General features: G+C 40.9%; 2 protein-coding genes across 3 annotated transcripts in view; both read left to right on the top strand.

Moving 5' to 3' along the window:
• Positions 1 to 523: 523 nt before the first annotated feature.
• RAB39A (RAB39A, member RAS oncogene family) lies at positions 524 to 9,083 on the top strand. The gene is made up of 2 exons (XM_017815940.1): positions 524 to 769; positions 6,411 to 9,083. Exons 1-2 carry the CDS (start codon positions 546 to 548, stop codon positions 6,835 to 6,837), a joined length of 651 nt encoding a protein of 216 aa, XP_017671429.1. The 5' UTR covers positions 524 to 545; the 3' UTR covers positions 6,838 to 9,083.
• A 7,736-nt stretch (positions 9,084 to 16,819) lies between these two features.
• Positions 16,820 to 26,322, top strand: part of CUL5 (cullin 5) — a 32,503-nt gene continuing 23,000 nt past the window's right edge. Inside the window, exons 1-4 of one of the 2 annotated variants that reach the window (XM_017816016.1) lie at positions 17,366 to 17,399; positions 17,513 to 17,646; positions 23,258 to 23,367; positions 25,697 to 25,796. In XM_017816016.1, the coding sequence (XP_017671505.1) occupies positions 17,381 to 17,399; positions 17,513 to 17,646; positions 23,258 to 23,367; positions 25,697 to 25,796 (363 nt within the window). In that variant the 5' untranslated portion in view covers positions 17,366 to 17,380. Of the gene's footprint in view, positions 16,979 to 17,365; positions 17,400 to 17,512; positions 17,647 to 23,257; positions 23,368 to 25,696; positions 25,797 to 26,322 lie in introns of those variants that run through there. The other variant, XM_017816017.1, reaches the window with a different exon arrangement.

The following is a 26,322-nucleotide window of genomic DNA, read 5'->3' as shown; positions in this document are numbered from 1 at the left end:
CCTCCCCTCCGCGTCGCGGAGGAGGGCCCGTCTCGCCGCGCACATGACGGCGCGGTGGGAGGGCGGCCCCGGCGGGCGGCTCGGCCGCGCCACCGCCCAGCGGGCGGCAGAGGCGGCGGCAGAGGCGTCCCCAGCGCACACCGGCGGCGGCAGGGCCGGGGAAGCCGGAGCAGCCGGAGCGACCGGGGCAGCCGGAGAAGCGTAGGCGCGGAGCCGCGGCGGGAGCGGGGCAGCGCGGTGCTGAAGGGACAGCGCCCGCTCCGCCCCACCCCGCCCAGGCCGCCGGCGAGGACCACGGCGCGGAGCCCCGGGAGCGGGGCGGGGGGACCCGGGCCCCGGCCCCCGCCCGCCCGCCGCCGCGCCGGGCGCGGGAGCCCCGTCCTGCCCCCGCGGGAGCCGCGCCCCAGGCCCCGCGCACTCCCCGCCGCCGCCCGCCCGCCGCGCCGATGCCGGGCGTGGGGGCCATCGGGGCGCGGTGCAGGCACCGGCCGCGCAGGAGCCCCAGGAAGAGCCCCAAGGCGGAGCCGGGCCAGGCCGGGGCCGCCATGGACGCGGCGATCTGGATCTACCAGTTCCGGCTGATCGTGCTGGGCGACTCCACCGTGGGCAAGTCCTGCCTCCTGCACCGCTTCACCGAGGGCCGCTTCCCGGGGCCGCTGCACTCCGATCCCACTGTGGGGGTGGACTTCTTCTCCCGGCTGGTGGAGATCGAGCCTGGCAAGAGGGTCAAGCTGCAGCTCTGGGACACGGCGGGGCAGGAGCGGTTCAGGTACAGGACCCGGCCCCCTCCCACCTGCTCCCCAAACCTGCCGGCCCCCGAGCATACCCTGATTCCCTCCCTCATCGTCCGACACATCTCCTGCCGCAAGAGCTTTGCCTTGTCCCCGAACACAGCTCCCTGCACCAGTCTGGTTGCTGTGCCCCAAACAGTCCTCCACCCCTGCCAGTGGTCCCAGCCCCGTGGCCCACCATCCCACTTGCCCTACTGCCCACCAGTTCCTTCCCTTCTTCCTTCCCTGCCCTTTCCCTTCACACACATCAGGGAACAGCTGCCCTTCCCCTCCCAGCTCACACTAGCGGGTAACAAGTGGCCTCCTTCTGTTTCTTCTTCCCTCACTCATCTTTCCCCTGAAGTCCTGGACCTAATGTAGCAATCCCTCCTCCACGTTTTTTTTCCTTCTTTGCAGCAAGAGGCCCCCCTGCTTAACTCCGCATTTCTTACTTTGTCATCACCTCCGAACTCATTCTCCCCTGCAGTATTTCCCTCTGCCATTAGCTCTCCTTCACATGCAATCTGGAGAGACCAGGCCACCTCCCAGCTCTTCCTCCTTCCAGCACAGCAACACCGTGAGCACCCGTGCAGCCATGGCAGTGTGGAAGCTATGGGGCAGCCAGCTACAGTCCCTTAGTAGTGTTTTATCTGCCTTCTGCATCTGCTCTGCACTGATGGTTGCCAAGAGCCTTCAATAGTACCTCTACCATTTATACTGTAGCTAAAGTAGCTCAAATGCTGCACTGAGTATTAAATCCTCTCTCCCCTCTGTCACAAACAAGTAGCAAAACTACCCTCTTTTCCTGCCCCAAAAAGAATCACAGTCATTCCCCAATTTACAAACTGACTCACTCTTGTGCCTCTGTTGTATCTGTAATGCTTGCAGCTTCAGGCAAGTTGTGTATGGATTTTAATTTGGACTTGAGGTTCAACAGATATGAACTCGTGGTGGGGGCAAATGCATAGCCCATCTACATATACCTAACCCACACACTTGTTGTTACTAGGATGCTAGCAGGAGGGTTGAAATGGGCCTCTTTGCTGGCCAGAATCAATTCCTATGTTCCCTGTCTTCCATCGCAACAGTTGTGCAGATTCCCACACCCAGCTGAAGATGTGGGATTGCACTATCTTACTGGGGAACACCAACTTCTTTTTTTTCCACAACAAGCATTACAGTGAAACAACAAACAACTTTCTTGGGCTTACATGATTCAGAACTTCATATACATTCTTGCAGGCAGGCTGCTGAAGGATTAGCAAAGAAATTAGCAGGAATAATAGCAAGCTCTTAGCATTTTTCACTCTCCTTGTGCTTTCCAGACAGCTTATAAAGTACTTGTAAATAAGTGACTAAGGATGTACAATCTCTTTATTTTGAATTTGTTGACAAATAGCCAGGATGGAAAAGGACAAGACACTCAACTGAAAGAAATACAAATGCAGAGAATTTTGCATACATTTAAAATCAAATTATGGCCACCCTTTAACCCTGGAATGCTCAGGGAATGTGCACTGATGAGTCATGCAGTCAGTTGCTTTTAAATTTACCATTAGTGTACCTCTGTGTTTTTTCTAATACCCATAAATACAAACTGAAGTAGTTGTAAATACTTGTATTTGATTTTGTGCTAGGAGTTTCTTGTCAGTTGGTGTACCAAATATGACAGCATTTATTGTATAGTCTGTTTTACATTTACTCAAAGAAATTCTAAATATTTTACTAAGTTATACACTGCAGGTTAAAATGTTGCACATTCTGTTCTCTGATAATGGAGAACACTACAGATCACAAGCAAAGATTGTCTTGGGGAAAAACTAATTATTCCAAGAAGTTATCTACTTCTGGGCAACACCAATCAGTTTGCAGTTTTGATTCCCAATTCTGCTCTGGCTCACTTGCACTGGAGCTTTAGAGGAGGTAAAACCTGTCTTTAAAGCTACCAGGGGAGTTCCCTGCATGTGCACAGAAAACTACTGGCTGCATAATAACCCCCTAATTTTGGTCCCAGGCATAAGGGACATTCCCAGGGGAAGAGTAAGACGTGACACACCTGCTGTCACACTCTCTTGAAAGAGATCATGTACTTTCTTGGAGGAATTGTTTGAGAAAAATTCTTACATGTCTCTAGTGCATTGATGCTTCTATATTTGAACAGGATTTCATGCATTGTTTCAGAAATCATCTTTAATATGCACTGTTTGCATTACTTCTCAAATAAAGCAGTTCTCACCACTTCCACTGCAAACAGTAGTGGTAGATTGTTACTTATTTGGAGCTCAGATAGGGCGGTTACTGACTATATTTACTTTGACATCAGTAAGGCATAGCTAAGCAGAATCTCCCATTGTGTGAGGTGCCACACAGACAACAACAACATAATCAGTAACTTTAACACCTTACTAGAATGAGTATAAGCTCTGGTCTGTAATGCAGACTAACATAAATGAGGGGTACACCCTCAATTTCTTTCTATCTTCAGATTAGTCATTTAGAGCAATATGCTGTTTTGGCTGTGTTTTACATCATGTACTTTGATGTGATTTTTGTTTGTTTGTTTACTTTTCCTGTATTTAAATCCAACAATACATTTAAAAGGTGAAACCTCCAGTGCTGTAAAGTGCTTGGTAGTGGTGCTAAAACTGAGAGTTCCTTTCAGTAGGGGCAAGATACTGTGGAGATGCTTCCTTTATATTAACCCACTTTTTACTAGACCATGATATTAGATACATTCTGCTTCTAACACATGGCTTGAAAATAAAACACTATCCTTATTCTTTTTCAGTAAACAATATGTATTTTCAAAATTAATATCATTACAATATAGTCTTTAGTCATAGTATAAAAATAACTCTTCAAAATTAGATAAAGATTTCAGTGAAAGTTTGGTTCATCTGGTAAAGATCAGTAAGATCATAATGAAAAAGAAACACTGTGACTGATTTAAAGTCTCCCTAAAGCCATAGTCTGATGTAATTAATACAAAGAATCATAGAATACCCTGAACTGGGAGGGGCCCACAAGGATCATCGAGTCCAACACCTGGCTCTGCAGAGGACATCTCTAAGAATCCCACCATGTGAGCACTGTCCAAATTCTTCTTGAACTCTATCAGGCTTGGTGCCATGACCACTTCCCTGGGGAGCCTGTTCCAGTGCCCAACCACCCTGTGGATGAAGAATCTTTTCCTAATATCTGCCCTAGACCTCCCCAGCTCAGCTTTATGCCATTCCCTCAATTTCTGTCACTGATCACCAGAGTAAAGAGATCAGCACCTGCCCCTTCAATTCCCCTCATGAGGAAGCTGTAGATGAGGTCTACCCTTAGTCTCCCCTTCTCCAGGATGAACAAACCAAGTAACCTCAGCCGCTCCTTGTATGGCTTCTCCTCAAGACCCTTCACCATCTTTGTAGCCCTCCTCTAATAGTTTTATATCCTTCTTGTGTTATAGCGCTCAAAACTGCACACAATATTCAAGGTGAGGCTGCACCAGTGCAGAGCAGAGCAGGACAATCCCCTCCCTCAACCAGCTGGCAATGCTGTGCCTGATGTCCCCTGGACACAGTTGGCCCTCCTGGCTGCCAGGGCACTGCTCACTCATATTCAACTTGCCATCGACCAGGACCCCCAGGTCCCTTTCCCTGGCACTGCTTTACAAGATTTCACTCCCCAGTCTGTACGAACATCCAGGGTTGCCCCATCCCAGGTACAGAATCCAGCACTTGCCCTTGTTAAACTTCATACAGTTGGTGATTGCCCAGTCCTCTAATTTGTTGAGATCTCTCCTCAGGGCCTCCCTGCCTTCAAGGGAGTCAACAGCTCCTCCTAATTTAGTATCATCAGCAAACTTACTCAGTGTACCTTCAAGTCCTATGTCCAAGTTGCTTATGAAGATGTTGAAGAGCACTGGCCCTAAGATGGAGCCCTGTGCAACCCCACTGGTGAGAGATCACCAGCCTGGTGTCAGCCCATTCACTATTACCCTTTGTGCCTGTCCCATGAACCAGTTGCTCACTCATCACGTGACATGTTTATCCAGCTGTGTGCTGGACATTTTGTCCAGAAGGATACTGGGAGAGACAGTATGGAAAGCTTTACTGAAATCCAAAAAGATTATATCAACTTGGCTTCCCTTGATCAACTGGGTGGGCTACCTTGTTGTAAAAGGAAATTAGGTTTGACAAGCAGGACTTTCCTGATGACTGCATTGTCCTTCAGGTGCTTTTCAGTAACTCACAGAAGAATCTTCTCTATCATTTTACCAGGCACTGAATTGAGGCTGACTGTCCTGTAATTTCCAGGGTCATTCTTCTTTTCCTTCTTGAAAATTCCGACGTTTGCCAGCATGGAATCATTCACGTTTAATGACATTAATGAGCTGAAACAAAGTTTACACAAGAAGCCATAATTTGAACAAGAATTTAAGATCTGCATAGAGATAATTTGAGAAATGGAAATTTAAACATCCTTTATGAATAAGCGAGACTACATCAAACCTGACATGTTACCCAAGGGTTTTTTTTTTCTTTCTGTTCAAAAAGTGACAAAAATAAGAGAGTTAAAAACTTAATTTTGCTTTTAGAGTCTGATCTTGCAGCACTTACCAAAGTATGTATAATCACCTAAGTAGATTCCCTGTTATGAAAGAACATAAGAAAGGCCCATCTGATTTTGTCTATGGTCCATACTCGGATATCTTGTCTCTGAGAGAGTCTTTGAATTCTCCTTAGTACTCTGCTATCCTTTCATCTACTTTCAACTTGGGGGACTTCCAAAGGTTAATGCTCTTTGTCTGTTTACTAAAGCTCACTCAGTCTCCTGTTCAGGACTTATTCAGTCTTCCATGGATTATAGATAAACTCTGCATTCATAACATTTTTCCCAAGGAGACCTACAAGTTGCACGAAGAGCCTTTTACTGTCAACCCTTCTCATCTTTTGTTGGCTATCATGCACTCTCATCACCAAAGTGAAGACATAGGCCTGTATAATCTGTAAAGCTGTATATCTTCTGTATTGTGGGCTCTGTGAACACTGACCTGTGTCTTGTGAAGTAGCACATGAGGCATCTGTGCTCAGGAAAGATAGGTTCCTCCGCTGTGCTAAAAGAAACTTCATCTGCATTTTGTGAGGAGCTTGAACCCATCTGAGGGTGCCTGCATGCTTTTGGGAAGCCTTCCCAAGTAAAACCTGTCTGGGCACTTGCCTGGAGCAACAGTTTGTTTTCAGCTAAGACCTGAGCTAAGAAGGAAAGCAGGTTGTCCCCACTAAGAACAAAGCAAAGTGCATATTTGTATGAAACTGAAACTAACACCGAAAGTATATATATCTTTTGTTCTGTGAACACGTTCCACGGATTGCTAATAAGGAGCACTTTGCAAAATAATTCAGCATTTAAAATTTTCCCTAGAGGTATTGGGTTCAGAAATGTTTAGAAAGTGACTTTCGAATGTAAGAAAAAAACCAATATTTTTGTGTCTAATAGATAAATTAATTAATTATAATTAGCTTTTAAAAAGCAAAGTTATTTAATAAAACATATAAAAGATAAAAACACATTGCCATATGGAAAAGTAATCTATTTATGAATAAAATAAAAATGCATTTTAATTTTCTTTTTTTTTTTCCCCCTTCATAGATCAATAACACGCTCTTATTATCGCAATTCTGTGGGTGGCTTGCTAGTGTTCGACCTCACAAATCGACGATCTTTTGAACATGTGAAAGACTGGCTAGAAGAAGCAAAAATGCACGTGCAGCCCTTTCAAATTGTGTTCCTATTAGTAGGGCACAAATGTGACTTAGTGTCACAGCGTGAGGTTACAAGAGAAGAAGCTGAAAAGCTGTCATCTGACTGTGGTATGAAATATATAGAAACTTCAGCAAAAGATGCCACAAATGTTGAAGAGTCCTTTACAATTCTTACACGAGACATCTATGAACTTGTAAAAAATGGAGAAATCTCAATACAAGATGGATGGGAAGGTGTCAAGAGTGGCTTTGTTCCAAATGTTGTACATTCGTCAGAAGAAGCTGTAAAGCCCAGAAGACAGTGCATCTGCTGAATTTGTAGCATGCCAAAGAGCCCATGGGGTGTTCAGAAGATGATGCCAACCTAAATAACAGAATAATGGTTTTGAAACAGTATTAGATCATGATATAGCTGAGTCATAGAACAGTAATTTGGTTTTGTATCCTTCTGTCTAGGTCATAATTCATAAAACTTTAAGTGCTTTTTTTCTTTACAGAGTTCGATAACTTTATGTGGTCTTCAGAAAAAAAAATTATATATTGCTAAAGGGAAAACTGTGGCAAGACACTGAGAAAGCGCAATAATCATCGTGACAACATCCTCGCTTGGGCTTTGTATTTTGAATACTGTTTAAAATTCAAGGCTTGATAGGTGAGGATCAGATGACCTCATTACTTTTGTTCATCCTGCCTTAGCTTTGGACAAGAAAATATTATAACTTATACTTTTTTAATGTGATTCTTTACTCAAGTGCAGGGTTGCTAATGACTATTAAAGTTTAGAATGCTGTAGAATTTGATAATAAAGATAACTCTAAAGAAAGCAAACTGAAAGATTGCTCCAATAGCAAACACTTTTGATATGACTATGAATACAAGCCTTACTAAAGAAAAAGAATGTTTTAGAAAAGATTATTTATTTGTATACAAAAATGGGGAATAGAAACAATGGAATTTATTATTAAATATTTTCTGAATTGCCAATGAAACTAAACATCACATATGATCCAGCTGTTATTTGGCTTATATACAAAACAGATTTCCCAACCACTGGACTTACATTTCGGTGACCAAATTCTCAGCTGGGTAATTATCACAGTCACACTGATGCCTAAGGAATTAGGTTAATTTACACAAACAAATTCCATATTAGCTTTAAAAAATGAATTTACTTCTAACTAGAAGTAAAAATAAGTTAAAAAGTGCTGCAACCCATGGGGACCCAGGCCTTAAATTTGAATAGAGCAAGGACTGTTTTATTCTTAGCCAGCAAATATTACACTGTTGTCTAAAATAGGAAGGTTTTAAACTAAAACTGTTATGAATAGAGCATTCGGAGAGGAAAGAATTTCTAAAATAATGTTTGGGTACAGAGAGCAAAGTTAGAGAACCCCTATTCTAAGAAAGCTACACATAATAGCTTTTAATAACAACAATAATAGGAGAAATCTGTGAACATGTAGCATTTTACTGAGCTTGACGTCATCTTCCTACTCCTCTGAATATAACACACACTAGCTTTATGCAAACTAGGTCTAGCACTTAAATACCAAATAAATCTATTTCTATTTTATTGTAGTAGTATAAAAGATAACTCGATCTTCAGAGTCGATAAGCATCTACAGTTAATCTGGGCATACTCATAACCACTGAATATCAAGACAGTTTTCTTCATATAAAGGTGTGTTATCATGTACAGTACTCCATTTTCAAGTCCAGACAACAAGTCTATCTAATTTAATTTTGGTTTTCAACAAACATATAATTGGTTTTCCCTCTTTTAGGTTCTTTTACAATAATTTATTTAATATTCCATAGCATAGAGACAGGTTGTTTGGTTCCAGTTACTTTATACATTTAGGGCTACTAAAATTATTGACTTCGAAGACAACTGAAAGGTTAAGTTTTTCTATAGCCTCAGTCTTACTTGCACTGAGGCACAGTTACACTATCATGGAATGATACAGAGGCCTTAATATAAGGAATCAGCCTTAATTCATTAGCAATTAAATCAGTTAGTTAATTCTAGTCTCAGCGTGCCACAGAGTGATTGCTGCAAGCCTGATTCTCTATTAAAGTGCACGTATTAGTAATTGACACCAAATCAACTTTGATTTGAGGGCATTTTAGGCCCTCTTTACAAAGTAAACATGACTATAGATGCCAAAAGGTAGTGCAGAATCAGGCTGTGTGCATTTGACACTGATTCCCTTATGATACTAGGCCCATGTTGTGTATCTCAGATCTTCTCTACATTGTTTAAGAGGACAGAATGGGCCAAGATATAAAACAGTGGCTGGGGAGTCAACAGACCCAAAGTCTACCATTGTGTGTCTCTGAGAAAGGCATTTACATTTTCTGTGCCTCACCTTCTATATATTAAATATAGAGATGATTGTTCTTCCTCAAATTCGCAAAGACTGCTGAGACCTGATCAGACTCTATGATTTTCAGTCTGGAATCTGTCCTCTGTGTGCTACCTGTTGTGGAGTGTTTAGCATCACGGGATGTGAATGCTGGTTTCTTCTGACATACTCAAATTAATTAAAAAAAAAAAAAAGATAAGTGCCAGGTATTGCTATTACTATGAATCAACATTTCTTTACACGTTTCATTACATTTGGATTAAATTCTTTTATCTTAAATTTTTCTTCCTGAATACTCTGGAGGCAATGAGCTTTTCATTTTGTATAAAAACAATTGGATGTGTTGGGGGGGAAAGGACTGGGATAAGAGGAGAATGGAAGGGAGGTATGCACAGAGAAATAAACAATCGTCAGAACAGAGCCTTAACCTCTATTGTCAATGTTGTACCTGTGGTGTTACGTTTATTACACTGGGAATAGAGCTTTTAACCAGATTCAACTCTGTAAGGAACTGGTATTGTCAATGCAACTAGAAGAGAAGTTCACTGCATTTTAAAGTACTGTGCACATAGTTGTTTTATTTGTAATTCCTAAAAATGTAGATTAACATGTACTTTCATACATTGTCTGTCTTTATGATATATTAAACCACTACTGTACCTTCTCACTACACATTTGCAGTTAATAGAAATGTCTGATAAAGAGACAATTTGCTGAAATACGTAATTTTGTTTTCAGATACTTTGCAGTATGGTATGTAAGTAACAGCTTGAATAAGCTGTATAATGGGTTATAGTTCAGTGCATGTATATTCCTTTGCCCCCCAAGGAAGGGTGAATACCGATAACAGAATGAAATTCTCAGAAATTACAGAAATTAGATAAATCTTATTTGGTTGCCAAATTCAAAAGTAGAAAATATTTATTAAAAAAAAAAATCACAACTTTGCAAATTAAGGTTTGGTCAATCCCAGTTAGGAAATGGAAAAATCTGTTAAAGTACCTCGAGAAAGGTTTTATTTGGATTCACAGGCCTGGCAAATGATTGGATAAAAAGTATTGTTTTGGACTTCTAAAATGTTTAACTTTAATTGCTTTTATTTTAAGTTTGATAAGAATAAATAACTTTCTCTACTCAAAATATTTTACACATGAATTCTTCAGATATTTTGGCTTGCTTATAATTTTATCTGCCCTATGTAAGAAGCATAAACTATCATCATACATTAGGAATCAACCAAGGAAAAGATTTTGAGGTAGCAAATGTTCATACTGCTCATTTATGCCTTCAGTATGGAATAGACTTACCAGTCTAACTTCAAGCTGGTGACTGTCCTGTGTTCACAGAAGATAACACAGGCTTGACTGAGCACCCAAGTACACTGTGCTGCCCTGTGCTGAGATCCCTTCTGCCTCAGCCAAAATGTTACTGGTACCCAAGTTGCCTTACTTAAAGGCGGGTGGATGCACCACGATCACAGATATTTCAGTCTCAGCATTCAAGCTCCCGTATAGAATACATGCTTCGTTGCCTTCTTTGTACATAATTAACATCCAGGGAGAGTGGTTTTCCCCTTGCTGTAGATCTCAGCATGTGACATCAGCTCCTGCAAGTCTCTGCCTTTTCTTTTTACCCAGAGGTGGCACAGCAATCTCAGCAGCCTATATTAAGCCTTGGAGAGAAAGAAAGAAGGCTGAGGGTTTATTCTCTTCATGAGCATGGAACCAAAACACAAACATGCTGGACTGTTTAAGAAATCATTAAATATCAAAACACAATTGTCAATAGCAAACATTTGCATTGCTCATTTCGCAGAGTCTCTAGACAATCTTTCAAACAAGTGAATGAAATTAAAATTCTAAAAGAGGAATCTGTAAAATATAAGTCTCCCTAAAAAGCCTAATGGATAGGACTGCACAACAAAATAAGCAGACTAAAAATAATAATAATAAGTCAAGCATTTGTGTAGTGAGCCTTTGCTCTAGTACTTAATTGTGCGCGGAAACACCTACATTGCTTAGGTTCCTTAAGGATGATAACGGGATCATTGAATGTATTTAAAACTAGAAAAATTCAATGAAAAATTCCCCTTCCTGATTCTCAGAGAAAAAATATTACTATCTCATGAGTGCACATATACTTCCTTCCCAGTTCATTTCTAGTGGTAATTCAATGTCTAGGTCTGCTGCTACAATTCATGAGGCTCTCCTCTAAAAACTGACTACCTACATATGCTGTTGTTTTACTCAGCAACATTTGCCCCCTCTGTGAAGCAAATACAGCTGTGAAAAAGCTGAATTTTACTTTTGAGCATGGCAGAATTGTTTATCATGTTTCAGTGAATGTGCAATTCTAATGAAAGGAATGTGACCAAAAATGTGCCAGTTGGGCATAATATGAAGACTGAGAAGTTGTACAGGTTCCTGAAGACAATTTACCTTGCATAATACTTAATCAATGGGAGTGTGAAGAAAACTAAGTTGGTTCTGCAAATATAGAAGTATTTTGCTAAGCAGGAGTTTTAATGTGGAAGAAACAGCTATATAGGCACAGGATTCTACAGAGAGATTGTTTTTCTTCATGGAGTTGTGGTTCCCACAGACAACCAGTGGAACAACAAACACACAACCAAAACGTGTCCAGGAAAAGAGCTTGATAGCACAAATCCACAAAAATATAATATACGCACTTGGGAGCCAGGGAACAGTTGTTTGGCTGCAAACGCCACCACAGCACTCACATGTCATCTTCTCCCATGACTGCCCATTGTCCACAGGGGCCAGACAGGAATGGAGAGCAGCAGGTTCTTTATGTAATAGCAAGTAAATCTTCATTTAAATTCAAACTGAGGAATTCAATTGGCAAGAAAGCAAATCCCAAGCTTCTAGAGTGAATCCGTCTTTGAAAGTATTTAAATAATTTCTATTTCAGAAAAAGGCACATTTTAGGACACCACTGTGTAACTGTGCTGGTTTAAAAGTAAACTGGCAGAAGAAATTAACCCAACTCAGGAAAGGGTTCTTGTCAGAGTTACAATTCTCTAAAAAAAGACTACAATAAATGCAATGATACAGAGAAGACTGGTTTTAACCCACAAAGACAGATGTATAACCCTGCACTCTGGGACAAGAACAGAATGGTATTTGTCCACCTCTATGCAGAGCACCATGTGGTGCCAAGAACCTGTAGTCAGCACAGAGGTGCAGCCTATTGACTCCCCAACTCCAGCAGCTCCCTAAGGACAGGTTAGTTTTGTGGGACAGCTGCAGGAATGTCTGGGTATAACTCTGTGCTAGCACTATATCTACATTGCAGGCTTCTTCCCGTTTCACTTTCTCCCCTGTGTGGTTTCTTTACAGGAAGGGACTGTCAAAAGCCATATCTGCCACCACGGTCTGACAGTGAACAGGGCAATAGTTGAAAATGTTAGTGGTAGTTGCTAAGTATTAAGGTACTAAAACTGAGGGTAGGAATTGTGGAAAATATTCCAGTCATAATCTTAGTAATAAAAACCTTTCAAGGCTGGCGCTGCTCTGCAAGCACTTTCAAAAATTGTCCATTTTGGTTAAACTTTCAGTGCCAAGCAAATAGTTTAGGCTATTTAGTAATAATTTATATTAGTTTGTCATTTAAAAATAATTACTGCTTATTATTCAGAGGGAAAAGCCTCCTCTGTGCAGATAATTTTTCTCATTTCCCTGATGTAGAGTTTGTGTTATATGTATTAAAAGAGCTATGCCAGGACACAAGTTTAGAAGATGCAAGTCTCAAATCCAGTCAATCAGACCACTGAAATTCATAGTTCATTTTACTGGGATTTTTCTCTGCCCAATTCTCTGTGGAAAAGAGTCTGATTCTCAGGGAAGCTTTTAAAAAAAAAGAGAGACAAAGCTTACCAAGCACTGAAAAAGAGATGCATATGTGAACAAGTGTCAGAAAAACAGAATATGTTTTTTCACATTGTATCCTCTTTCACTCTACCATGCTTCATAGACCAACTGTAAGTCCCCAAGTACACAGTGAATGGAACAGTAAATTTCTAGCTGTCCAAAAACCACTAGGAGATCAGATGTAAATCCCTGCAGCAGTTCTTTGCAACCCTGTGCTTGGGCGAGGAACAATGGCCACATTCTGCCTAACACGCACCATGTGCTTCTCTATGTCCCAGGAGGAATTTGGCCTCAACAAAAACCCTCCTGCAGGTTCTGCCTGCAGTCACTTTGCACCACCTCACATCATCCTCAGTGTCACTTAGGGCAAAAAGTGCAAGGTTTTCCAGCAAGGAAACTGGGAGGGAATAGCACTGTTGTCTAAAAATACATCAGAGAAGAACAAACATCAGGGAGAGCAAAGCTATTTAAGCTAAAGGACAATGTTGGCATAAGAACAAAGGGGTCACACTGAGATGCACAGGATAGGTGGTTCTGGTGATGCTAGGATACCAAAATCTTAGTCAAATTTAAGTGAAAGCAACAGTAATCTTTACTCCCACATGCAGGCAATTTCTCCAGAATGCCATTGTTATTAACAAAAAGGGTGATGTAAAGCACACATAATAAACACCAGAAGTGTTTGTTTTCTTATTGAAACAGAAACTAACATAATAGAAGAAGTTTGGTCACTGGTGGTGCTTCTTTTTTCAGCTATAGGTAAATGTCTGAGTGTCCTTGCCCTTTTAAAAGGATTGTCTTCAGACACTCATGGTATGATTCGTGCATGAGGTCATTGTGACTATCCACAGCAGTGATAAATGAGACTTTCCCACTGAAAGAAAAACCATAAGTCTTATTATCCCTACTGAATAGTTTGATGAGAGAGGAGTTTAAAATGGACTAATCAAGTATCAAATGCTTTTTTTCCGTCATGGACTAAGAGAAGGTTAGAAGAAACTATGTACATCTTATTGGTACGTGGCCATTGGTACATAGGCATTAGAATAGACCGTAGAAATGCATATTTCTCTCTGATGCAACTCATTCAAAGCCAACAGATTTATGCCTGGAATCAATTCACTCCAAGACATCTAGGATGTTATGACAGTATTAATTTCACTGATCATCCAAATCTTAATGGGCTATTTGTTATAAATCACTTTGAAGGCATGGATAGCTCTGGAATTGTCATTAAGTCTGTCTTTACAGTCCATGCATGTAGGCCAATGTAATACCATATACTAATCAATAATTAATATCTTCATTACCATCAGAATTTAATAATAATCCATTTGTAATGGAACTAAAGCAAATAAAACAAGATTATGTAAGACTGTGTATTGTAAAAGCACCCTGAAGTGGTACTAAAATACCATAAAACCTTGAGGCTTATGGGTGCCTTTACTTCCCAGAAAATTCGTGCTCAGATCTTCAGGGGGAAAAAAAAAAGAATTACAGTCATTGTGTAAGCCATGCAAAATGAGATGCACATTATTTTTAATATCAGCAAAAAGTACCTCTGTTTCATTGTCTCCCTGCTTCTCAGGTGTTCAAGTTCTCTTTATTCCCTGGCTAGCACTACTCATAACTACTGCACAAGAGCATATTCAGACAGGATACAAGAACTCTCAGTACAGTCATTGCTGACCCTTCCAGGCCAATTGGATAAATGTTACAGCAATGGCTACCAGGTACCTAAGAGTACTCAGAAAAGACCAGACAGTGCAAGGTACTCAGGTGCTGCTGTGCTCTGAGTACTCTTCCATTTTTGTTTGGTAAGTTTGCACAAAAAAAGCATATAATCCATGATTTTAAAACATAGCATTTTAAAACACAGCCCAACTTCATTTAGCTTCAATGATGGTTAAGCAAAATTTGCAATTATAACATTCTAACTATTTGTGTTGTGGTTTTGTACTCTAAGGTTTGTATCAAAGGGACCCAAGTTGAAGTTCTCTATAGAGGCTTATTTTCTCACTCCATTTATCAAAATCAATGTAAAAACATCACTGAATTGTGGCATTAATAGCAAACACATTAAAAAAAAAGGCAAAACAAAGAGAAATTGAAAAGAACAATAAATATAAAATAATTGGAAATGGTTACATTTTTAAAGGGTTTGGGGAAAAGAGGATAAATCAGTTCCTGGAGTAGTGGGTCCCAGAAATGGCTGCCTCCATGTCACAGTCTGTAGAATATTTGCCTGTATCCCAGTTTCTCTGGTACTTGCACACCTGTAATGTCATACACAGACCGTGGAGCAGAATGGCTGATGTACAAATACACAATGCACACATTTACTGACTCTGCTGTAGGCCTAACTTCAGCACTGTTGTAGAATATATATGCAATGGACAGTGTGTAATACAATTAGATCTATATTGCATAATTATATACTATACATTCAACTGCATAACTGTGTGTATTATATGAATTTTTAAATATTTAGAGTATAAAATATGTAATATATCATAACAGCAAAGAAAAAATTATAAACCAATTGGAGCATTCAGAAGCTGGAAACTTTATCAAAATAGGAGGTTATTCAATATCTCCTTTTCACTCCTCAATTAAGAGAAGGCCTTAATATGGCCATTGTAATTTATTAAGTTAATAAGGCTGCAGGCCACATTTGGTCAGCATTATCCAAAACTTCCATGACAGTGTACAGATTTGTTAAATATTTTGTTTCAGCTTTTCTAACACTTCAGGGCCCTTGTCCTTTATAATATGAATTTATCTTCAAATGGCGTGCCCCAGGAGAGTAGAAGAGGGGGTTGCCATCCCTGGTGGCAGGTGGTGCAGCTGTCATGACAGCGACACGTGGCAGGCCAGGTGGAACAAGCAGCATCAGTTCTCAGGGCTCCGAGCCTGTAAGAAAAGATCAGGAAAATTTTCTTCAAGACACATTTTTAGATGAAGGCTAAATGTTTTAATAGAAATGTGAGATTCTGTTCGATGTAAATAAACTCCTAAAGATACCAAATCCCTCTCCAAAGGTGCCTAAACGCAAACTTTTCCTACTAAATGTTTCTTTGTCTCACTGACAGGAGTTGGACTTTGATGAACCTTGTGTGTCCCTTCCAACTCAGAACATTTTGTGATCACAGAATCACAGAATGAGTCAGGTTGAAAGGGACAGCAGTGGGTCATCTGGTCCAACGTCCCCGCTCAAGCAGGGTCATCCTAGAGCACACAGCACAGGATTGCATCCAGATGGTTCTGGAAAATCTCCAGTGAGGGAGATTCCACAACCTCTCTGGGCAACCTGTCCCAGTGCACAGTCATCTGCACTGTAAAGAAGTTCTCCCTCGTGTTCAGGTGGAACTTCCTGTCCATCGGTTTCTGCTCGTTGGCTCTTGTCCTATTGCTGGGCACCACTGAGAAGGGCCTGGCTCCCTCCTCCTGACAGGCACCCTTCAGATACTTATACACTTATTGATTCTGTAAATAGAAAACTTGTGACAACTGGCTGGGAGAGTGACGCTTAGCCGAGGATCGGGTGTAGGGCAACGACTCTTGGGCTTGGCAAAGCGAGCACCCGTGCGGTGCTGTGCCCACGGCGCTCTCCGCTCCCTCCGGCCGGGCGTGAGGGGGGCCAGTGCCGGAGCACCCGCGGGGACAGGACCGCGGGGAGGGCCGGGGTTGATTAGTTAGTTAGTTGGTTAATTAGCCAGAAGTCGAGTTATTTCTGTCTGTACAACCCAGGGCTCCCGTCCGAGCGCGCTCCCCGGGGCCGTGCGGGCGGCGGGCCGGCAGGGGGCGCTGCAGGCGGGGCCCGCAGCCCGCTGGGCGGCGGGGCCGCTCCCGGCGCCGCATCATGTGGGCCCGGCCCCTTCCATGGAGCCGCGGCCGCCGAGCGCCGCCCGGGCGGACGCCGCCATGAGGCTCTGAGGGGCGGCTGCGTGCGGAGCGCCCGGCCGGTCCCAGCGCTGCCGAGCTCCCCGAGCCTCGCCGCGGGGCAGAGGAGCCCAACGCTGAGGCCGCCGCCGCTGCTGCTGCCGCCGCCGCGGGTCCGGCCGGGCGGGAGGGCGGCCCGGGGCCATGTAAAGCGGCAGCGGCCGGGGGGAGCCGAGCCGAGCTCGGGCAGAGGAGCCGCCGCCGCCGGCCGGGAAGGCCTCGCGGGGGGGATCATGGCGACGTCTAATCTCTTAAAGGTGAGAGCGGGGCCCGGCCGGGCCCTGCGGGAGGGCGGGAGGCGGCGGGGCCGGGCGGCCCTGCGGGTGGCGGGGGCGGCCGGGCCGGGCAGGGCGGCGGGGACCGGGGCAGGGCAGAGCCGGGGTCGAGTCGCGGTGCCGCTGCCCGGAGTTGCCGCTGCCTGGGCCCTCCCGCAGGTGAGCGGCCTTGGGGCTGCCAGCCTCGGCCCGGCCCGGCCCCGCCGGCGGCTGCGGCTGCTGCCAGCACCCTGCTCCCTCCCCCCGGCTCTCCCTTCCCAAACACGCCTCGTTGGGAAACGGCGTTGCGTCGTGCAGTTAGACAGGGCACGGCGTCTTCCCTTTGTTTATTTAAGAAGACTCGGGTGTATGGAAAATGTTTAAGTTGAACAAAAGAGTTGGAAAATGCCTTCGCTGTGGACAGGTGTCGTTATTGGGGTGGCCACCGTGTTCCAGCTTTTTTGTTAACAGCAGTTTTCCTGCAAAGGAAAACTCCCGGAGGCCTTTCGCTTACGTTAAGTAGCTTTGCTTTTGTAGTCAGATGTTTTCAGGCACTTTCCCGGCGTTCGATGGCAGATGTCAGTCACCCCAAGCTGCTGCAGGTTGGAACGGAAGATTTCGGTAGGACAGTCGAGTGTTTGAGCTCAGGACTGCCTGTCCTGATATTTGCGGTATGTATGAGGAGAAGACTGCATGGCCTTTGAGGCCATGCCAGCACAGGGAAGACAGGCCTACTTGAAACAACTATTACTAGTGCCTCCAGTGTTTCTACAGCACCAGTTAACTCCACTGGTGTGAAAGGCCTTGGGAAGACTATCTGCTGAACTCGAGCAGTTAGCAACTGAAAACACGTATAAATATAGGCATAATCATGTGTTCCGCACTATATATTGTTTTTAAAGATGGTCCCGAAGAAGTGCTGCTTGCATTTGAGCAGTCTGACCTCGTTTGGATGTATAGATTTGGCCTGAATCTGCTGGTTGTATTTATTATTCTGAGGCACTGAGTGTGAAGAAATGAGAAATAATTGATCACCTTGTTTCTTCCTGGTATCCAAAAAAATGTTTCAGTATTAAAAAGATATATTTTTTAAAAGTCTTCCTTGAAATTGAAATGTAATTGAAAGTAATTTTGATTAATTTCTGTATATTTTTATGCCTAAAAGGGGTTACATATCTAAGCAGATAATACTTAAAAATACTTTAAAATTTAAAATTGAGAAATCCAAGAACAGTGGTGAAAAAAATAATGTCCTATAAGAAGAAGTGCCCTTTTTTTGGAAAAGCATGTGTTTAGAGCAAGGCTTGTTAATATTTTAGACCATCTCTTTGCTGTACATCTGAGGTTTTCTGGAAAGACTGATGTGTGCTTTGATGAGATGTGGTCATATAGCCCATAGTAGAGAGAAGAAGCATAGGCTTATGAGTTTTGTCAGCATTCCACTTCAGCTATTTTGAAAGAGTAGTAAGTGAAAATAGAGTCAAAGGCCTTGATTCTGCGAGATGACTCTTGCCAAAGTGAAGTCTTTATGTTGACTAGTCACGTTTTTGCAACTGGCCTTTGTATCACCAGTATTTTATGTTGACAACAAGATATATATATACAGTGTGTTTTAGGAAAAATGCTGCAGAGATACCTATTCTAAACCAGGCCTTTTTTTGTCACTCAAAGTGTTATTAAGCACAATAACTTACTAATTAGTGAGTTTTCTAATGACAATATTAAGTACGATTCCTGCATTACGGAAGGAAAAATTATATGGTGATTTGGCTTTGTTTATCATGGCAAAATAAACCAGTGCAAGAACTGGAACTAGGTAAGGTCTTTTGTTCCCAAATCCCACTCATGAGAGTGCTCTCCGAGAAGCAAACTGTTGATTCCAGGTTGGTGTTGATTGGCAGTGCCTTGTGCCATCTGAGGGTGTGCAACTTCTTTCTCTACTTCTGCTTTCATGTTTAATGGGAAAAAAGCGATATCTGGGCACAGTAAATCCCAGGGTAAGAAAGGAGAGATATTAAAATCTGTGCAGTTTTTCCATAGCTTTTCCAAATAAGCCTGCATAAATTGGGTATAGACAGGTCTTGGTTTTGCCAGCATGAACAGGAACTAAGCATTTTCTCTTCTCTTCCCCCATCCTCATTCAGCTTTCTGCGTAGTTGAGAAAATGAAGTTAAATATTCTTTTCTTATTCTAGTAATAAATACTAGCTGAATCCAAATCTGACTGGCTGTCGTAATTTTAAAGGGCATCATTTAAACTCCACTAGTGCATAGTTTTCCTAATTGTTATTTCTTTTCTTTTGTGAGAGCCTTCTTTAAATGCAAAATTAGAATGACCAATCACATGCTAAATCCTGGAAATATTGAAGTACTTAGTAAGAGCTATTACATGGTCAGGGGTGCCTGCTCTACCTGTAGCAAAGCCGCTCTCCCTCGTTGAGGAGGTGGCTTGCTTTCAGTAGATGGCTGAGCCATTTCTAGGAGAGTCCCCTAGAGGTTTTTGTCTAAACATACATGTGACTGTGACACTTTCAAAGTGGGATACTTCATTTCAGGGCGTGTGCCAGACTTGTAGTTTGTTCCCTTTGCAATGACAAAGTCTAAACCAATTCACCCATGTGACATAAAGACATTTGAGTTTTTCTGCAGTTTCTGGAACAGAAAGTATCCCCACTTATTGCAGCATAAAGAAAACCTGTAGCTGTATCCATGCTGGCAGATCTGCCAGCAAATGCAAGAGTCTGTCCTTGCAAGATGAACTGCAGCGTGAGCCTGATGTTAGGAGAGAAGCAGCAAAGGAAGCAACAAATTTTCCATGGACTTAAACAAAATGAGAAACGTTATTTACCTTTGCATCAGTTTCAGCTGTCAATGACAACTAGAAACACATCTGAAATTTTTGAATTCTTCAACTTCAAGTACGTGTTTCCAGCTCTGTATTTTAAGTTTTTCTGTTTCTTCCTGGCTATTTCCATTTAGGATATCCTTAAGAAGCATGGGAATGTTGCACGCTAGTTAGTTACATAGAAAAGCTTTCCCTGTGGCTACTTTCCTGCTTTGAATAGGAACTTGTTACAATCATCACACTGATTTTTAGAGCTGCTGGTAGCAGAGATTAATCAGACAGTGTTTATTCCAATCTGTGATGTCATATTTCCCACTTCATCCCTCTGTGAACTAGCTTTAATATACCTGCTGTCTGAAAACAATGAAGTAGTAAAGGCAATGATGTTACTCATATGTAGATAAGATGTACAGTAAGACCTAGAGGGTGTTGCTTTTTTTACAGTACTGTCCAGAGCATCTGGTAGAGATGAGGGCTGAATTTCTATGTGTCCTGAAATATAGAGAGTACACAGCAAAGAGAGCTGAACATCCAAATAGACATTTCGAGGGTAAGAGGGACGGTAACATGGAGGTCTTGGGGTATTGCTTTGCCTTGTTATGTCTATTATGTCTAAGTGCTTATCCATAAAAGTAAAGAACAGGGAAAAGTACATTTGAAGAGTAAAGTTGGAGGACATATTTCAATATAGGGTGTAAAGTAGTACGTTCTTCAAGTAAAATTTAGTGTTAAAATGGAACTTTAAATCTGTATGAACAAATTAATTGAAATGACTTTTGAGACAAATTGTAAGTGAAATTATTTTTCAAAGCTTTAAATTTTAAACTCTAGAATGGCTACTTAGCCAGGGTCTGGCTCTCAATTGTAGCCCATGTTTTCAGAGAAGATTTGATAACTGGAGTAATTTTATCTCGTCCAAGGTATTATGCCTTACCATCCTGCTTAGCTTTCCATGGGAACTGTGATTTGAGGCAAGCTAAGAAGGAAAAACTGCCCAGAAAATACTGCTCAGAAATTGCATGTGTGACTTTGGTATCAGCTAAGAATTACCACTGTTTGACCTTCTCTTCTACTGTAAAATTTGTGTTTTCTTGTAAGGGTAGAATTAATGAATGTGAAGGACACACCGTAGGTGGTATTTAATGCTCCCTTCCCTTCTTGTAATTTCAGTACAAAAGTGTAAGGTCATGGAAGCATGAATCTACCTAGATAATGTTGAATTGTTTGTTGAACTTAGAGTAGTTTCGTTGGAATTTTTCATCCATTGATTTTATTTCCTCTTCTGTTTAGTTAAGGAATAAAGGAGGAAATGTGGAAAAAATATACTCCTATGTATAGGAAACAGTTCTAAACTTCTCTGACATTTCAGGACAAGCTTTGTTCGAGGAATTCCTTTTAAGTAAGCAGATGTTTATTTCAAGTGGATACACAATTTTTACAACTGAAGTTGAGTTTTATGTGTGTTTCTTAGAATGAAGTAGGTATTCACAGTTTAAATCATATAAACAGTTGTGTTTGCAATCTCCCTCCCCCCATGTTTTACAATGAAATTAATCTTATTCACAGAGATGGAGCATTCAGGTTTTATCTTCAGCTGTTTTCAGTGAAGGGTTGAATTACACTTCTCAAAAATTGCAGAACAGATTTTTTTTTTACTTCTTCTGGAAAACTTACGGGATCTACTCTGAAGTTTTACGCCAAAGGAAAACTTATGAGGACGTTGTTTTTACGTACTTTATAATGCCCTTTCTGTAACTTCTAACTGTTCAGTAGCTGGTCTTTCAAGTTCATTATCCTGCAAAGAGGGACTTGGAACAGAAGTATCTGCAAGTAAAACCTAATAATTTTCACAGGACTGGGAAAGATTGGAGCAACACATCAAAGTTAAGGGAATAATTGTAAAGCTAGGTGTATATGGGGGAAGCATGTAGTTGATGATTTTCAAAGATGATGTATTCAAATGACCTTTTTTTCTTGTAGTGGGAAAGAATAGGCAAAACTATCTCTCTGAATTTGAAAGCAATTTATTTTTCTTGTTTTTATGTTGAAAGATTTACAGACTTTATCAACAGGGGCTGCTTCCGTGAAAGCCATATTCAGTACCTACCACAGTAGTTTGATAATGCTGTGAGGCCTCCAGGTGCTGTTACTTTAAAAATAGTTACTGTGGTGCCTGTTGCATCTTTATAGCTTCAAGATGTATCTTTGCACTTAAGAGCACCAGGGGATACAGTTACCAAACTGTGCTTATTCTGAATACAAAATAACAGTTTTAATTGTAAATTTCCATGTAGAAATTAATCAAAAGGCGATGGTTGAGGGAACGTGGTGTGCTGCTTGTGCTTGTTTATCTGCAGAGATGTTAGTGACAGAACAGTGCACTTGTCAGAATTTCAAGTAGTCAGACTGTATTATTTGCTGTATTTGAAGTGAATTGTGTCAAGTGTAGTATCGCTGACCAAGACAATGATCTGTTCAAAAGTAAACAGTGCATTGGAACATAACACTTCAGATAATCTGTAGTCTTTCTGCCACAGAACTCCCAATCAACACAGCTTTTTAATTGCAGGTTTTTCTTTTTAAAATGTGGAGCCGTAAGCAAACAGGATAACAACATATGCAGTAGAACTGCTGTTTTTCTGGCAAAGTTCTTGTGGTTTTGGTGGGGGTTTTTTAATAATAGAAGTTAGTCTTTATACTATGGTGAGATTTTTCAGAATAATCAGAATTATATGGAAGCACTTCATTTCTTTAGCTTGCCTCTTAGTTTTTATTGTAAGTTTGAAAAATCCACCTTGGATTAGACTTTTCAGTGTGGTGTAAATAATTTTTATCTGCACCAGCTGTACTCTTGGCCCTCAGAATGCCTATGGCCAGTTAACCCGCAGGAAGGGAGTCTGTCATACAGTAGCTCCTATGTTACTCTGTTTCCTTCCTCCCTCTTTGCTGCTGATGCCAAATACACGGTGAGAGAAAAAGGGTACATGGCAGCATCCACAGGTACAGTTCCTGATTCCTGGCTGCCATTTTGATCAGGGTAATTTATTCAAGATGGGTTTGCAACTGTGCCTTGTGACTTTTGTTGCATCTATCTTTGCTGTGACAGAGAAGCTGACCCAAGTATCATTCATGTTGTCTGTGTATAACTCCATTTACATCTGAAGAACACTTGCTAGAACTTGTTTCTTGTAGCTAATGCAGTGAATAAATGAAGAAGTTGGCAGTCTGTTTCTCTTTGAAACAAATAATAGCTCTCACTTTTTAAAGTAATACTGTGAAAAGTGTTGTTCAGCTGTGGTGGTGTAGCTCAAACGCTAGCTTAGGAGGGACACCTCTGAGAAGAAAATATTTTTTTGTTAACTGTAGAAACTGCAATCCTTCAAGATAACTTTAAATAAGAAGCTGGTTTATTAAGAATATTTTTTTTGCTCCTTTTAGAATAAAGGTTCGCTTCAGTTTGAAGACAAATGGGATTTCATGCGCCCTATCGTTCTGAAACTTCTTCGTCAGGAGTCTGTCACAAAACAGCAGTGGTTTGATCTGTTTTCGTAAGTAGTTTTTTAATATCTTACATCCTTCCACATAATGGGAATACATGTACTACTCCTGATACAGAAGTCACATATGACATAGACTGTGTGGAAAAACAGAACAAAAGTACTATTTGAGTTTTATTAAGTGATAAATCTGCCTACATTGCTGTAAATGCTCAAAAGTAGAGTTTTGCTGAGATTCAGGTCTTTGCAAATAGGATGGTGAAAGAACAGCAGATCTTTTTGACTTCAGCTGACCACAGTAAGTAGGTTTTGTACCTGCCCACAAACTTATTCTTAGAATTAGAGAGAAAATGTTTACTGCTTTGTCAGTAAGTTCATTAAAAGCAGTTTGCTGAATGTTACGTTATTCTGATTTGAATGGCTTTCTTCTAAAATAACTGAAGAATGCTACTGAAGTAGCTGGATGGTGCAGTTTAACTGGTATTATTTGAATAGTTTTGTACCCTAAGAATGATATAATAATACTTTTCAGACAATGTTTGCATTAATGTACTTTCTGAAAACCCTGCCATTTTCTTCCTTTCAAAAAGCCAGAAGTGGCTTCCTGTTAGGTGATGATTTTTTTGGTAAAAATCATAATTTGATTTTTGCCAGCGTAATATGGAAGTGATTTACAAAAGATATATTGGAAGTATATCTAAAATAATCTTTGTCTCAATGGAGTTATTTTCCCTTAAATACAGTTGTAGTTTAAACCTGTAGACTCTCCTGCTTTTAAAATTGTCACAAAAGTAGTTTTTATTTAAATGCAGTCTTGTTGCAGTCTGTGTCTGTATCCTCTTTTTGATGAGGATGGTGTAGTGGCTCTTTTTACACCCGTCTTACTGCATGTCATGCTTTTCTGCCAACCAAAAGAAACAGTAATTTATCATGTAATGGTTGTTAATCTCTTAGGATGTGTCTGCTATAGTAGTTGCCAGAAACATGGTATAGTTAAGGTAAAAATTCAGTTCTGAGTCATTGCTTTAATGATTAATAACTAGTTCAATAATTCTGCACTGAGATTGAAACTTTCTGTTTATTATTTTTCTTGTAGCTGAATTATTGAATAGAACTTTATTACCTTTATGGCTAAAATAAGGCTTTTGAGGGAAAGGAACCCACTGTCCTAGGTTCATATTTTTGGACAGTGCTTTGTTAAGCTTCTTAATAAATATTCAAAATCTGTATGTGTCTTCTACTTGCCCTTTGAGTATAATTATCCAGTATTGCTTTTTTCACTGCTCTCAGGAAACAGTGGCATTCTAAATGCAGTAACACATTTTCTGCACATGAATATTGTGGAAGTCTCACCTGTTAGGTAGAGCTCTATAAATCCTAGGCCTGCACCTTTGATCTGTGTCAAAGGAACTTTTTACCTTGCAAGTTTTGTCTTTTCAGTTAAACTAAAAAAGCTGCTTTTCTGTTGAAATAAGTGTATTCATTTAATAGGAACAAAGTAATAACTTTAGATTATATGGTTGCTTTTCTGCAAAGATGTGGCCTTATTAATGAAAGGCAGAAGAACCAGAGGATGGTAATGAATCAAAAAGAGGCTTCCTAGGCCATGTTGTATATGATGTATGGGTAGGAGTGTAACTTGCTTTATTTAGTCTTCATTATGGAATGAGTAGGAATTAAGTTCCACTTGCTGGGCTGTCAGGTAGGAAAAATCGTACTTGAGTGTTGATTAGAACTCAGTAATAGAATTTGGCTTTGCGATTCTGTTTGGTAGCTTTTCTGCAGTAAGGTTCCACTTTAAAATGCTACCACTGCCATGAAATGTTTAAGTGATCTTATTAAACTAGTTAAATCGTCTTTTAAATTACCTGATCCCTCAGAGTTCAAGTTTCTCATGAAGAAGGTCTGTTTCCTCCGTAGCACAAGGATGTTTCAGTGTTTGGATTGTGAAACTGTCAGTGAAGGCTGCATGTTAATGAGAGTATTTTAGAACAGCATGGGTTGAGTAGTAATACTGCTGCTGGCAAGTGATTTCTATCTTTGTCAAAGAAAAGGTTTAAAAATTGTCCTTAATTCAGTAAGAATTATTGAATAGGTACTGAAAATAGAATTGTCTTGTATATCTCCTTCTTGACCACAGCCTTTCTCCTCGATAGGCTGCAGTTACTTGCTTCCAGGATTTTTCTTAAAAGCCTCAGTCTCCTCCCCACACGTTTTCTTGCATGTGTCACTGGGATCTAACTGTGTGTTGTTTGACAAAGATAGATAACAAGTGTATTAATTTCTTAGACATACTGAAATTATGACTGTTTAAGCCTCATACATTACAACATTAAAATTTGAATAGCTGTTACTAAAAGGTGGATAAATTGTTTTCTAGAGATGTACATGCAGTTTGCTTATGGGATGATAAAGGTCCAGCAAAAATCCACCAGGCTCTGAAGGAAGACATCCTTGATTTTATTAAACAGGCACAAGCAGTAAGTTCCTAAGATTCCATAACTTCTATTCATATTGTTAGAAAAATAACCATATAATTCTGACTTTCATTGGATTTAAATGCATTGGTTTTTTGTTTGAAATTTTGCGATTTTTCTGGAGATCACAATTACCCTGCAAACTTCTGTTGACAAAAAGAAGACTTGGCCTTGAGCATTTGCCTTGGTTCATTGTTTTCTTCCAGTGCTTGAATCTGGGGTGGGCAGTGGTTTTTGTGTTATATTAAAAAAAAAACATAACACAGCATTATCTTTGTTTATCTAACAGTACTTATGGAATCTTCTTCCACTTGAAAACTTCTTAAGGCAGAATTTTCCATAAGAAATTCCCGAGGAAGAAAAAAATTGCTTATGTAGCTTTGATGCTGTGCTGACACGTTCATGGATGGCTTTAAAATAAGCCATATGTATGGCCTACCACAAATATCTGTGCTATCGACCCAGCAAGCTTAACTGTCCAGTTTTATAGGCTTCCCTCAAGAAAACTGAATTTGTCAATAGATTCAAA

This window comes from Lepidothrix coronata, unplaced genomic scaffold (assembly GCF_001604755.1).
Source record: "Lepidothrix coronata isolate B3197 unplaced genomic scaffold, Lepidothrix_coronata-1.0 Scaffold53, whole genome shotgun sequence".
Taxonomy (NCBI): domain Eukaryota; kingdom Metazoa; phylum Chordata; class Aves; order Passeriformes; family Pipridae; genus Lepidothrix; species Lepidothrix coronata.
This window is presented reverse-complemented; position numbering and strand designations above follow the sequence as displayed.

Bases quoted from the DNA above. Each gene is read 5' to 3' on its own strand.
- RAB39A (XM_017815940.1), top strand. From the start codon at position 546: ATGGACGCGGCGATCTGGATCTACCAGTTCCGGCTGATCGTGCTGGGC. The intron at 770-6,410 runs GTACAGGACCCG...CCCCCTTCATAG, and splicing joins GCGGGGCAGGAGCGGTTCAG to ATCAATAACACGCTCTTATT.